This window comes from Hylobates moloch, unplaced genomic scaffold, assembly GCF_009828535.3.
Source record: "Hylobates moloch isolate HMO894 unplaced genomic scaffold, HMol_V3 SCAFFOLD_127, whole genome shotgun sequence".
NCBI classification, from domain to species: Eukaryota; Metazoa; Chordata; class Mammalia; order Primates; family Hylobatidae; genus Hylobates; species Hylobates moloch.
In genome coordinates this window covers 55,713-70,278 of record NW_026652402.1, presented here as the reverse complement: position 1 = coordinate 70,278, position 14,566 = coordinate 55,713, and the positions used below count along the sequence as shown (strand labels likewise).

General features: G+C 47.8%; 1 protein-coding gene across 3 annotated transcripts in view; it reads right to left on the bottom strand.

The window, feature by feature from the left end:
- Positions 1-411: 411 nt before the first annotated feature.
- LOC131382595 (paraneoplastic antigen-like protein 8C) overlaps positions 412-14,566 on the bottom strand; it is a 22,128-nt gene continuing 7,973 nt past the window's right edge. Inside the window, exons 2-3 of one of the 3 annotated variants that reach the window (XR_009212160.1) lie at positions 10,374-10,497; positions 412-693 (exon numbers count right to left, since the gene is read on the bottom strand). Coding sequence is in view for 1 of the 3 variants with exons in the window: in XM_058434950.1 (XP_058290933.1) it covers positions 3,490-4,104 (615 nt within the window). In the remaining 2 variants the exon portion in view is untranslated. Of the gene's footprint in view, positions 694-2,031; positions 4,490-10,057; positions 10,262-10,373; positions 10,498-14,566 lie in introns of those variants that run through there. The other 2 variants (XM_058434950.1, XR_009212161.1) reach the window with 2 other exon arrangements.

Genomic DNA, 14,566 nt, shown 5'->3' with positions numbered 1-14,566 from the left:
GGCGCTGTGGCTCACGCTTGTAATCCCAGCACTTTGGGAGGCCGAGGCGGGCGGATCACGAGGTCAGGAGATCGAGATCACGGTGAAACCCCGTCTCTACTAAAAATACAAAAAATTAGCCGGGCGTGGTGGCGGGCGCCTGTAGTCCCAGCTACTCGGAGAGGCTGAGGCAGGAGAATGGCGTGAACCCGGGAGGCGGAGCTTGCAGTGAGCCGAGATGGCGCCACTGCACTCCAGCCTGGGCGACAGAGCGAGACTCCGTCTCAAAAAAATAAATAAATAAATAAATGCAGTCCTGGAAAACTTCAGGCCATGGAAGCAGTTTTCAGTACTTGTTTTAGCAGCCACATCATTTTTCCAAATTAAATCTTACATGGATTTCCCCCCCATATGTCAAGGGGCAGACTATGATTTCATTAGCATACATTTATTTTATGGGTTCATATTTGTACAAAACAGCATCTCAATCACAAAGAACAATGAAGAGTTTTAGCTGCACCCTCTTTTGAAATTAGGGGTTTACAGAAGCCGGATGCAGCCCTCCAACAGCCGGCACATTCAATTGACTTGTGAATTTTTGCTTGGGATTTGCCCTACCAGTGATGTCTTCACTCAGCTACGTAGCTTCAAATGGTGATAGTTTTGCATGACAACTTGCATTGGAGTCCCAGGATACACTTTGGTCCAGAAAATCTTGAAAGAGAAGTGGTAGGATTTTGATTTCATGGGCAACATTGAACAACCATGCATGTTGTGTATCACAAATATACATGTTATACCCCTGAAATCCACAATAAGCACAAAATACAGTCTTCATGCTGCAATATGATAAGAAATGTCACACTATCCCTTATTATACAACGACTATGCCTTGATGGGAGAGCAGCATGCAACAAACACGCTGGAGGCTTTCGTAGCATTTATTCAAGCTCAGACTCTGGGATGCAGCAACGAACGCAGTAGTACAATATTCTGCGAGTGGGTATGCCCAGGCCGGGCATTTACAAGGAATAGAAAGATCAGGCCGGGCGTGGTGGCTCACGCCTGTAATCCCAACACTTTGGGAGGCTGAGGTGGGCGGATCACAAGGTCAGGAGATCCAGACCATCCTGGCTAATATGGTGAAACCCTGTCTCTACTAAAAATACAAAAATTAGCCAGGCATGGTGGTGTGCACCTGTAGTCCCAGATACTCAGGAGGCTGAGGCAGGAGAATCACTTGAACCCAGGAAGCAGAGGTTGCAGTGAGCCGAGATCGCGCCACTGCACTCCAGCCTGGGCTACAGAAGGAGATTCCATCTCAAAAAAAAAAAAAAAAAAAAGAATCAACAGAGAAGCCAGGCGCAGTGGTTCACACCTGCAATCCCAGCACTTTGGGAGGCCGAGGCAGGAGATTGAGACCATCCTGGCCAACATGGTGAAACCCTTTCTCTAGTAAAAATACAAAATTTAGCTGGACATGGTGGTGTGTGCCTGTAGTCCCAGCTACTAGGGAGGCTGAGGCAGGAGAATCGCTTGAACCAGGGAGTCAGACGTTGCAGTGAGCTGAGATTGTACCTCTGCACTCCAGCCTCGTGACAGAGCAAGACTCTGTCTCAAAAAAAAAAAAAAAAAAAGACATTAGGAGTCTCTGACATTACAATTTGGTAGGCTGAGTCTTTGTGTTGTGTGTAAGTTACATTTTTGAAAAGAGATTCAGCTCAAACCTTTGCAGATCCTTGAACTAACAAGTTTGCAAATCGACAGGTCCGTTGTCTCTGAGCAAAAGATCTGCCTACTCACATGTATTTGGATTTTACCTGATTTTTAAAATTCTTCTTCACCTCAGTGTTAACGTCGTTCATTGGTAACTCTTGAAAATGGCCTCTTAATTATTTACCTCCTTTTGGACCATTGCCCAGAAGCCTTGCCTCTTCTTTAGAGAGTGGAGTTCACTCCTCCTCACCAAGCCAGAGCTTCTGGAATTTAACTTGGGGAGACTCACACCCTCAACCCGGGCGCCAATCGGGGCAGAAGGGTCCTGCTTCTTACCAATTCTGTAAGAGAGACTCGGCGTGTAGAGAAGGCGACAGCTTTTCAAGAGCCGCTCACAGATCACTGAGTTCCTCAGAGGTGGGGAGCAGGCAACTCACTCTCAGCCATGGTTTCTGCTTGACATGCGCAAAACAGGGTGGCCCACTCCGAACAAGTTTGTGCCAGAGGTACATTCAGGGTACATGCTTTTGAAACACAGAAAACGGCTCTAGACTTTGCAATAACAGGATTTCCAGGAGGGCGCAAAGCTAGAGGGGTCCGTGCCGCCCGCCTCCCCCCAGCAAGAGAGGCTGTCCCCAGAATCAGGCCGCGGGTGACAGCCGAAGGAGGATGGCGGCCCTTCTCCCGAGTAGGGATCTCCCTGACACGTTCCTCCTGGATCTGCGTGAGTTTTCTTCAGCTCCAGGAAGAGATCTGCAAAACCTTGGAATCCAGGACCGTTTCCCCCTCCTCCATTTTCTGCAAAGGGCGCAGGCGCCTGGGGGGGGCGGGGGGCGGGTAGCCTGTGGTCTCCATAGCAACGGTCGGACGCGCTGCTGGCTACTGGCTCCGACTGCGCCTGCGCGGCTGGTCCCGCGGGCTCTCTCGGCTGGCGGAAGATGTTTGTGGGTCTTTGAGACCCTTCCTCACTTAGAAATTACTCTTATCTACTCAAATGATACCCATTCACATATTCAGGTGTTACCCGCACACTCTCAGATATTACCCACAACTACTTTCAATTATACGCGGATGCCACCCACACACTCTAATGCTACCCACACTCACTAATATGTATTCAAGTAACCCAAATGTTACCCGCACCTACTCAAATAGCTACTATGAGAGTCACGGGCAAAGTTTTGGTCTATTTATTCCCCTTCTGTATCCCCAGTGCCTGGCACACTGTAGGTCCTCAGGAAATTTTGTTGGTTGCATGGATACATGGATGAATGAGCAATCCACACTCAACCAGATTTTATGATCATTCAGCTGTTACCCACATGTACTCAAATGCTACCTACGCTCACTCCGATGTCTCCAAGTAATTCAAATATTACCCACTTACTCTGAGTGCCATGAAGGCAGGGATTTTTATTGAGTTTACTCCCTTCCATATCCCCAGCTCCTAGAACAGTACCTGGAACATAGTAGGTATGCAATAAATATCTGTAGGATGAATAAATGAGCCATGGGCACCCAGACGTTAACTACACTCACTCAGATGTAACCCACAAGTTAGTTAACTCAGATAAAGATATCCACCTCTTTCGCACTAGTCAGATGTTACCTGTGCTATCCAAATGATACCCATTCTTACTCCAAAGTTACCCACTCACTAGAGTCATTCCCACCCTCCCTTGCATTACCCACACTCACTCGCACTCCTTAAACGTACTGAGGTGGTACCTACCCTCCCACAGTCATCACTCACACCCCCTCAGACACTCCCCACGCCCACCCGATGCCACCACCTCACAGCTTCTTGTCTGAGGCGTGATGCCGCCGGCGGTTTCTCTTGTTCTTCCTTTTGCCCCTCTTGCCATCTCCAGCCTTGCTCTCCTTCTCGGAGGAGTCCAGAGGTGGCACCGCGTCCATCCGGACGGTGGCCCCCGCCTCCGGCTTCTGCCCCAGCCCAGGCACACAGCACTTTCTTGCAGGCAGCTCTCTGGGGCCCGTGGCTGGGGGACACAGTTCCTGCCTCAGGACCCGGGCCATATCCTCCACCGTCCTGCCCTCGCTCTGCAGAAAGAGGTTCAACTTGGTCAGGAATTCGATGTCCTGCTTCCGGGGCATGTAGACCACTCTCCACACACCGCCCTTGCCCTTGATCTCCCTGGGGACCGCGGCGTAATTGATGTCCTCCGTCAGCTGAATGATGGCCGCCTTGGATTTATCTTCTTCCAGATAGGCCTTCCCAGCCACTTCGAACTTGCCTAGAGGTTTGAGGGGCAGCCGAATAATCTCTTCGAATTCCTCGTGGTTGCAGTCCTCTGGGATCCCCAGGATCATCAGGGACTTGTAACTGTCCACCTCCAGGGCCTTGCACCCGTGCTCCAACAGTGCAATGTCCTTCACCCCGAACAGCATCTTGCCCAACTCTTTGAGGCAGCAGTATGCCCGCTGGTGGACACCTGAGCTGCCTCGGGAATCCACGAAATTATCCAGGATGCCGCGATTCCTTCCCAAAGGCTACGAGAGAGTGAGGCCTCAGGGGCCGGAGGCTGCTCCCAGGACCCCTTCGTCCAGCTCAGTGAAGGATGCCCCCAGCCCCTGCCTGCAGGGCTGTGCAACGTCGGGGCTTCTGTGGCTCCCTCTGAGTGGGCTCGAAGATTCCCAGGGACTTACGAGTGCTGGAGAAGCAGAAGGCCGTGTTTGCCACCTGACTCGTGGCTCCCGGGTCCTGGGCAAGGCTGCACCAAGGAGGGTCTGAAGATGATGCTTCCCCTTTCTTGGCGTGGCCTCCAAAGGTCTCGCAGGCCCCAACAGTCTCTCCCGATCTGGGACTGCTGATCTCCCTGGGGCAACAGCCAACGGAGTGTCGTAGGCGTGGCCCTGGCAGGCAGGGAGGCGCGTCCCTCACCGCTGGCCCAGAGGTTGCCCTCAGTGCCCTGCGGCGGGACTAGGACGAGGAGGTGGCCGCTGCACTTGCTCCCGCAGTGACGTCACCACCTCCTTCCGCTCTGCGGCCTGGCGGTCTCCATGGCAACCGCTGGAGCATCGCCTCTGCCATTGGCCGACTGGCCGCATTGAAATCAAGAGTCTGAGGGGGTCATTCGGAGGTGAGGGGTCGGCCACCAGCCATCAGAAGCGCCCGCGATTCTCCTTTGAATAATAGCTGATTCCAGGGGTGAGGGGACAGCGAATGTACAAGAGGCACCCGGGGCATCTTTTGGGGTCAGAAAGTAAGGAAGTGCTTAAAAAAAAAAAAAGATGAGAACACCTGGAAAGACACAGGAACCAGCCTGAAAGGCTCCCACTGGCCAACCCTAGGACAATTTGAGCATCAACGTTAAAAATGAAAGTAACAGATTATAACCCTTTGAATAAAATTAGAATCTATGAGTTGATGTAGATATAAGTACATGAATGCAAAGTTTGGTGAGGAATGTGAACAATCACGTTGTCTCCAAGTACCTGCCCATATAATACTCATCAAAGGGAACAAGTGTGTCTTTACAGTGGAATGTTCTTGCATGTAGGACACACACATACTATAATATTCAGAGCGATATGACTATTTACACTCAAAATGCTTCAGGGGAGAAAACATTCTTTTTTTTTTTTTTTGAGATGAAGTCTCCCTCTGTTGCCCAGGCGAGAGTGCAGTGGCCCGATCTCGGCTCACTGCAACCTCTGCCTCCCCAGTTCAAGTGATTCTCTTGCCTCAGCCTCCCAGGTAGCTGGGATCACAGGCATGCGCCACCATGCTCAGCTAATTTTTGTATTTTTAGTAGAGATGCAGTTTCACCATGTCGGCCAGGCTGGTCTTGAACTCCCAACCTCAGGTGATCCGTCCACCTCGGCCTCCCAAAATGCTAGGATTACAGGCCAGAGCCATCACACCTGGCTGTGAAAACATTCTTTATACTATATTTGCAACTCTTCTGTAGGTTTATGGTTGTTTCAAATAAATGTTTAAAAATAAATAAGAAATGTCTCCCCCATGTGATGACATCCACAATGTCTATTCCTCTCCTCCCCAGTCCCCATTAATAAAGCCAAAACATTTGGGTTAGGTCGACACCCTTTATACCCCCAGTTCCAGGGGTAAGCCCTGATTGGCTTGAACCAATTAGCATAATCTCACCTCCTTGCCACAGTGATTGGTTCAGAAATGGTCACCCAGGTAACCTGGACAAAAAGCAATTAGTGCCTAATATGCCCCTCTTCTCTGAGACTGATTAAAGGTTAGATACGTGAACTCAGTAAGTCCAATCATAATGAAGGTAAGCATTTCTGCAACTGGTAAGAGGAGGAAGACTCTCTCTTTCCTCCTAGACATGAAAGACTAAGTATAGGCGCTGCAGGAGGCTGTCTTGGAAGCATGACAAACTCTTTCTCTCTCTCTTTCTTTCTTTGACAAACTCTTTCTCTCTTTCTTTCCTTCCTTCCTTCCTTCTTCCTTCCTTTCTTTCTTTATTTCCTTCCTTCCTTGTTTTTCTTCCCTCCCTCCCTCCCTGCCTCCTTTCTTTCTTCCTTCCCTCCTTTCTTTTTTTCTTTTCCTCTCTCTCTTTCTTTCTTTTCTTTTCTTTCTCTCTCTCTCTTTCTTTCTCCTTCCTTCCTTTCTTTCTTTCTTCCTTCCTTCCTTCCTTCCTTTCTTTCTTTCCTTCTTTTTCGACAGTCCTCCTCTGTCGCCCAGGCTGGAGTGCAATGGCACGATCTCGACTCACCGCAACCTCCGCCTCCCGGGTTCAAGCCATTCTGCTGCCTCAGCCTCCCTAGTAGCTGGGATTACAGGCATACACCACCACACCCGGCTAATTTTGTGTTTTTAGTAGAGACAGGGTTTCGCCCTGTTGGTCAGGCTGGTCTCGAACTCCTGACCTCAGGTGGTTCACCCACCTTGGCCTCCCAAAGTGCTGGGATTACAGGCATGAGCCACCGTACCTGGCCAATACTAGATATTATCAGGCTTTTTCAGTTTGGATATTCTGGTATGTATCTCATCAGAGTAATCTTCTGTGTGAAATCTTGTGTTTTACATTTGAATATTCCTGATAACCAATGAAATTGAGAATTTATTTTCAGATACTTATTGGCCATTTGGATATTCTGTTTTGTGAAGAGTCTGCTAAAGTCTTTCACTTGTTATTCTATTGGATTGTCATCTTTTTTCTTATTGAATTGTAATTTTTCTTTCTTTCTTTCTTTCTTTTTTGAAACAGGGTCTCATTCTGTCACCCAGGCTGCAGTGCAGTGGCCCAATCATAGCTCACTGCAGCCTCAGACTCCTGAACTCAAGTGATCCTCCCACCTCAGGCTCCTGAGTAGCTGGAACTACAGGCATATGTCACCACGCCTAGCTAACTTAAAAAAATTTTTTTTGTAGAGATGGCGTCTTACCATGTTGCCCAGGCTGGTCCTGAAATCCCAGACTCAAGCAATCCTCTCACCTCTGCCTCCCAAAGTAATGGGATTATAGGCATGAGCCACTGTGCATGGCTGTAATTTTTTTTTTTTTTTGAGATGGAGTCTCGCTCTGTCACCCAGGCTGGAGTGCAGTGGCGTGATCTCGGCTCACTGCAACTTCCACCTCCTGGGTTAAGCAATTCTCTGCCTCAGCCTCCCGAGTAGCTGGGATTACAGGCACCCACCACCACACCCAGCTAATTTTTGTATTTTTAGTACAGATGGGGTTTTATCATCTTGGCCAGTCTGGTCTTGAACTTCTGACCTCATGATCCACCCGTCTCGGCCTGCCAAAGTGCTGGGATTACAGGCGGGGCCACCGTGCCTGACCTTTATTTTTTTTTTATTTTATTTTTTTAGACAGGATCTGGCTCAGTCGCCCAGGCTGGAGTGCAGTAGCACGATCTTGGCTCACTGCAACCTCCACCTCCCAAGCTCAAGGGATCCTCCCACCTTAGCCTCCTCAGTAGAGCTGGGATTACAGGCGCACACCACCACACCTAGCTAATTTTTGTATTTTTTGTAGAGCTAGGGTCTCGCTAGGTTGCCCAGGCTGGTCTCAAACTCCTGAGTTCAAGTGATCTGCCCACCTGAGCATCCCTCGGTGCTGGGATTCCAGGCATGAGCCACTGCACCTGGTCCCCAGTTGTAATTCTTTATATATGTTGGACATTATCAGGATTGTTTTAAGCTGATTTGAGTTTTATTTTCTGTAAGTTGCATCCCAAAAGACAGCTTAACTACCACAGAAAGACTCATGAGTTTGCCACACACAACATTTTGTTTTGTCTTTTTCACGTCTCATAATTGTTACGGCCATAAGCTGATTCTTTTTTACAACAGAGGCAGCACAGTAGGTTTATTACCTACTGAGAAACTTCTCTCTCTCAATTTTTTTGTTTTGTTTTGTTTTGGGGGGGGACAAAGTCTCTGTCACTCAGACTGGAGTGCAGTGGCGCGATCTCAGCTCACTGCAATCTCCACCTCCCTGGTTCAAGCAATCCTCCTACCTCAGCCTCCCGAGTAGCTGGGATTACAGGCATGCCACCATGCCCGGCTAATTTTTGTATTTTAGTAGAGACTGGGTTTCACTGTGTTGGTCAGGCTGGTCTTGAACTCCTGGCCTCAAGTGATCCTCCCACCTCAGCCTCCCAAAGTGGTGGGATTGCTGGCGTGAGCCACTGCGCCCGGTTGTCTCTCTCAAATTTCAAAGACACTTCAATTCTCAGTGCCTCCTCCTTTGAGTCCTCCTGGGAGCAGACTGGAGACTGGACAGGTAGACTGCTTGATCTTGAGGGCAGGACTAGCAGGGATCAGGAACTGACCTAGAATGTGACAAGTCCATCTAACTGGGAATCAACTTAACTCCATATTTCACCTCTCTGTGACACATTGCACTCAGCACTTTGCAATGGCACCCCTCGCATCCATGCGTGCCAGCACTGAATGGCTAGCGTGGGTATGTCACTGAGCATGTGGGCAGTGTCTCAGGAAAAGTGGGGAGTGTTACAATGACCTTGGGTAATGCCTTGGGGAAGGTCCGTTTGTTAGAAGAATATGTTTAAATCAGAGGCCACAGATTAGAAGCCTAAACAGTGGAAATGGGGCTTCAGATATGCTTTATTTGTTCAACTCTACGTTTCAAAAATTTGAGGCTGGGCATGGTGGTTCACACCCTGTGCCACCAACACTTTGGGAGGCCGAGGCAGGAGAATCGCTTGAGCCTAGGAGTTTGAGACCAACCTGGGCAACATAGTAAGACCTTGTCTCTACAAAAAAATCAAAAAATTAGCCAGGCATGGTGCCTGTGATCCCAGCTACTTTGGGGAGCTGCGGTGGGAGGATTGGTTGAGTCCAGGAGGTGGAGGCTACAGTGAGTCATGATTGTGCCACTGCACTCCGGCTTAGGGGACATAGAATTTGTCTCAAAAAAAAAGAAAATGATGTTGGCCGGGCATGGTGGCTCACCCTTGTAATCCCAGCACTTAGGCAGGCTGAGGCGGGAGGATCACTTGAGGTCAGGAGTTCAAGACCAGCCTGACCAACATGGTGAAACCCAGTCTCTACCAAAAAATACAAAAATTAGCCAGGCATGGTGGCACACGCCTGTAATCTCAGTTACTCGGGAGGCTGAGGTAGGAGAATCACTTGAACCTAGAGGCAGAGGCTGCAGTGAGTCAAAATGACCCCACTGCACTCCAGCCTGGGCAATAGAGGGAGACTCTGTCTCAAAGAAAAAAAAAAATGATATTGCTAATAATGATACTACCACAAATACTACTACTACTAAGGTTGGTTTTAACATTCATTGGTTGGCATTATGTATCAGTCAGCATAGGTTAGATTACAGAGCAGGAACAAGTAATGGGGAATTGGAAATAATAGAAACACAGTAAAGTCCACCACAAGCCCAGACAATGTGCACCGCACCAGGTTCAGCTCTGTACACATTGTTTCATTTCACAACAACCTTATGACATGGGCACTTTTTTTTTTTTTGAGACGGCGTCTAGCTCTGTCACCCAGGCTGGAGTGCAGTGGCACGATCTCGGCTCACTGCAAGCTCCGCCTCCCGGGTTCATGCCATTCTCCTGCCTCAGCCTCCCGAGTAGCTGGGACTACAGGCTCCTGCCACTACGCCCAGCTAATTTTTTTGTATTTTTAGTAGAGATGGGGTTTCACCGTGTTAGCCAGGATGGTCTTGATCTCCTGACCTCGTGATCTGCCCATGTTGGCCTCCCAAAGTGCTGGGATTACAGGAGTGAGCCACCGCGCCAGGCCTGATGACTCCGGTTTTATATTCAGGAAAACTGAAGATCAGAGAGGTTAATTCACTTACCTAAGGTCACACAGCCAGTGAATGGCAAAGCTAGACTTCCCGCCACAGCACCCTGACTCTTGGGCGCACAGATTTAACATTATACAATACCATGGAGTTCCCTGAGAAAGGGGTCCCATATTGTGTCACGTGGCTTAGTTCCTGTTCCATCGTGAAGTTTCTGGATGACAGTTCCCTCTCTCGGCTGTATGCTGATTTTGTTCAGTGCCAGTTTAGCTAAGCTGGGCCTGTGTGTCCTAGAATAGCTTTCTGCAGGTGGCTGTTGGTTAGAGTTGTCTAAAAGAGAAATGTGCATTAGATTTACACAGCGGCTGGTGCTGTGAGAAGGTCTGCACAGGGTACGGGTCCCACATGGCTCATGCATTTCGTGACTGGTCTGTGGGCTCACCTTGTTGGCTTGGGGCAGCCTCTGGGACTCCACCTGCTCCTGCCGGTCTCCTTTTCAGCGTCGGTGAACTTGGGGCCAGCACCCACCGGAGCAGCTCTGTGGGGGCGAAGGGCACCAGCTTCCCCTGCAGGTCAAGCGTGGAATTGAGGTTGAAGGTGGGAAAAGAGACGTTGGTGGGGGGCGGGGGTTCCAGTTTGTCTTCAAGGATTCTAATTATTATTATTTTTTTTTGAGACGGAATCTCGCTCTGTTGCCCAGGCTGGACTGCAATGGCGCCATCTCTGCTCACTGCAACCTCCACCTCCTGGGTTCAAGTGATTCTCCGGCCTCAGCCTCCTGAGTAGCTGGGATTACAGGCACCCACCATCATGCCCGGCTAATTTTTGTATTTTCGTAGAGATGAGGTTTCACCATGTTGGCCAGGCTTGTCTCAAACTCCTGACTTCAAATGATCCGCCTGCCTCGACTTCCAAAAATGCTGGGATTGCAGGAATGAGCCACCGCACCTGGCCTAGATTGTCCTTGTAGGTTCCAATTTGTCCTCCCTGTCCCGGTTCAGTTTCTAAATTGCCCAGCAGACTGACCTACAGAGACTTAAAACCCAATACTAGTCACAGAAAAAAAAACTTTGATACACTCCTCCTCCAGCAACCCTAGCGCTCCCTGGATAGTAACTTTTTTTTTTTTTTTTTTGTAAATAAGGGTCTCTCTATGTTGCCCAGGCTGGTATCGAACTCCTGAGTTCAAGTGATTCTCCCACCTCGGCCTCCCAAAGTGTTGGGATTACAGGCATGAGCCACCACGCCCAGCCTCAGTAACTTTTAAACAAGATCCTGCCAACCCTATACTATTATTATTATTTTGCCATCACGAATATAGTTTATTTTTTAATTTTTAATTTTGAATTGTGTGGGTACATGGTCGCTGTATATATGTATGGGGTACATGAGATATTTGATACAGGCACGCAATGAGAAATAATCGCATTGTGGAGAATGAGGTCACCATCCCCTTAAGAACTTTGTGTGACAAACAATCCAATTACATTCATTTAGCTATTTTGAAATGTACTATTATTATTAACAATAATCATCCTGTTGTGCTATCAGATAGTATGTCTTATTCATTCTTTCTACTTGTGTTGTGTATTGTACCCATTAACCATCCCCACCTCCCCCATCCATCCCCCCAACGACCCTTCCCAGCCCCTGGTAACCTTCTGTCTATATGTTCAACTGTTTTGTTTTGTTTTGTTTTGTTTTGAGAGGGAGTCTCACTCTGTCGCCCAGGCTGGAGTGTAATGGTGCGATCTTGGCTCACTGTAACCTCTGCCTCCCAGGTTCAAGTGATTCTCATGCCTCAGCCTCCCTAGCAGCTGAGATTACAGGCATGCGCCACCAAGCCTGGCTAATTTTTGTATTTTTAGTAGAGATGGGGTTTCACCATGTCAGCCAGGCTGGTCTGGAACTCCTGACCTCAACTGCAACCTCAGCACCCACCTCGGCCTCCCAGAGTGCTGAGATTATAGGCATGAGCCACCGTGCCTGTCCTCATTCAATTGTTTTGATTATTTTAATTCCCACAAATAAATGAGAACATGCAGTTTGTCTTTCTGTGCCTGGCTTATTTCACTTAACATAATGACCTCCAGTTCCATCCATGTTTTTGCAAATGGCAGGATCTCATTCTTTTTCATGGCTGAATAGTACTCCATTGTGTATAAGCAACACATTTTCTGTATCCATTCTTCTGTTGATGGACACTCAGGTTGTTTCCTAATCTTCGCTGTCGTGGACAGTGCTGCAACAAACATGGGAGTGCAGAGATCTCCTTAAGCTACTGATTTCCTGTCTTTTGGGTATATACCCAGCAGTGGGATGGCAGGATCAATTTTTAGCTTAATTTTTAGTTTTGAGGAACCTCCAAATTATTCTCCATAGTGGTTGTACTAATTTACATTCCCACCAACAGAGTATGAGGATTCCCTTTTCTCCACCAGCATTTGTTCTTTGCTGTCTTTTGGATATAAGCTTTTTTTTTTTGAGACGGAGTTTCACTCTTATTGCCAAGGCTGGAGTGCAATTGCGCAATTTTGGCTCACTGCAACCTCTGCCTCTCAGGTTTGAGCAATTCTCCTGCCTCAGCCTCATGAGTAGCTGGGATTACAGGCGTGCGCCACCACGCCTGGCTAATTTTTTGTATTTTTGGTAGAGAAGACATTTCTCCATGTTGGTCAGGCTGGTCGTGAACTCCCGACCTCAGGTGATCTGCCCGCCTCAGCCTCCCAAAGTGCTGGGATTACAGGCGTCAGCCATCGCATCTGACCGGATATAAGCTATTTTAACTGGGGTGAGATGATATCTTTATCTTGTTTTAGTTTTGACCACCATCCCTTTCTGGGTCCTCACCTCCCCCAGATTCACCCACAATTGTCTAAGATCCAATCACATAACGTTTCTTATCCCGTGTGGCTCATAGACCTCCTTCTGTTTAACACCGACCGATCCTGAACAACCATGACTCTTCCTTTATAAACATCAGTTGCACTAACATATTACTTTTCAGGTTTTCCAATAGAGAGAAAACAAGGGAAATGTGCCCTCTCATTTAGGGGTTTTAGGAACCAGCTCTTCCACAGAGATTTCTTTTAAGTCTAATTTCGTCATAAAAAATTTTGCATTCGAGCCGGGCATGGTGGCTCACACCTGTAATCCCAGCACTTTGGGAGGCCAAGGCGGGTGGATTACCCGAGGTCAGGAGTTCGAGACCACCCTGGCCAACATGACGAAACCCCATCTCTGGTAAAAATACAAAAATTAGCCGGGTGTGTTGGCACACACCAGTAATCCCAGCTACTTGGGAGACTGAGGCAGGAGAATCACTTGAACCTGGCAGGTGGAGGTTGCAGTGAGCTGAGCTCGCACCACTGCCCTCCAGCCTGGGTGATAGAGTGAGACTCTGTCTCAAAAAAAAAAAAAAAAAAAAATCACATTCGACTCCATGACATGACCATTTTAATAAAAAGATGAGTTTTCCTTCCAAAGATGAAGTAAAATTGTTGATCCAAAATATTTGCCACGAGTTTATGAATCCTTTACACTCCACTGCATATCCCTGGGCTTATGCATGTTCCAAATTGAGAAGCAAGGGAAGAGAACGGTTCATTCATTTGATCCACCAAGATTTACTGAGAAGTGTCCTTGTTCTAGGCTTGGGTAACGTGCTGGGCATACTTGAGTGAGTGAGACAGGCTCTGCTTTGAGGAGCTCAGTCTAGTGGTTACGACAGGCTAGCTCAGTCTGTTTACAGGCAGGGAGAGAAGCCCTATAATTACCACGATGTGTTCCGAACCTGGTGTGGGGTGTAGAATACAGAATATATCAAGTGGGCTTAGTTTTCCTGGAACATGTTTTGCTAGAGTTTAAAGAGAGAACCGCATAAAGTCCTTTGGAGGCCCTGAGATGCCTGACCGACATCATTACTGTATGAGTAAACTTTTTATTAATTCACTCTTCAACGTCTCTGATTAATTCTCCATAAAGGAATTCATCTGTCTGGTCTCATCCGGGAAGGCTTCCCGCAGAAGGTGACATTTGAGAGAAATCTTGATGGATGCATATAATAACCACAAATAATACTATTTTAAAAAGTAGTAACTGCTAACTTTTGCATAGGGCATACTAAAATATTCTAAGCCTTCCATGTGTACTAAGTCAGCTAATTTTTACAACAGTCCATGAGTTAGATGTTTTATTGATTCAATCATTTATTCATTCAACAAGTATTTATTGAATAGTTCCTGTATCTTATAGTCAGGAAAATTGAGGACCAGAGAGGTTAAATCACTTATCTGGGGCCACACAGCTAGTGAGTTTTTTTTTTTTTTTTGAGATAGGTCTTGCTCTGTTACCCAGGCTGGAATGCAGTGGCGCAGTCATGGCTCACTGCAGCCTCAACCTCCCAGGCTCAAGCAATCTTCCCACCTCAGCCTCCTGAGTAACCGGGACTATAGAAGCATGCCACCACACCTAGCTAACTTAATTTTTTTTTTTTTTTGTAGAGACAGAGTCTCACTATGTTGCCCAGGCTGGTCTCAAACTCCTGAACTCAAGCAATCCTCCTGACTCAGTCTCTCAAAGTGCTGGGATTACAGGTATGAGCCACTGTGCCTTGCCAAATGAGTTTTCTTTCTT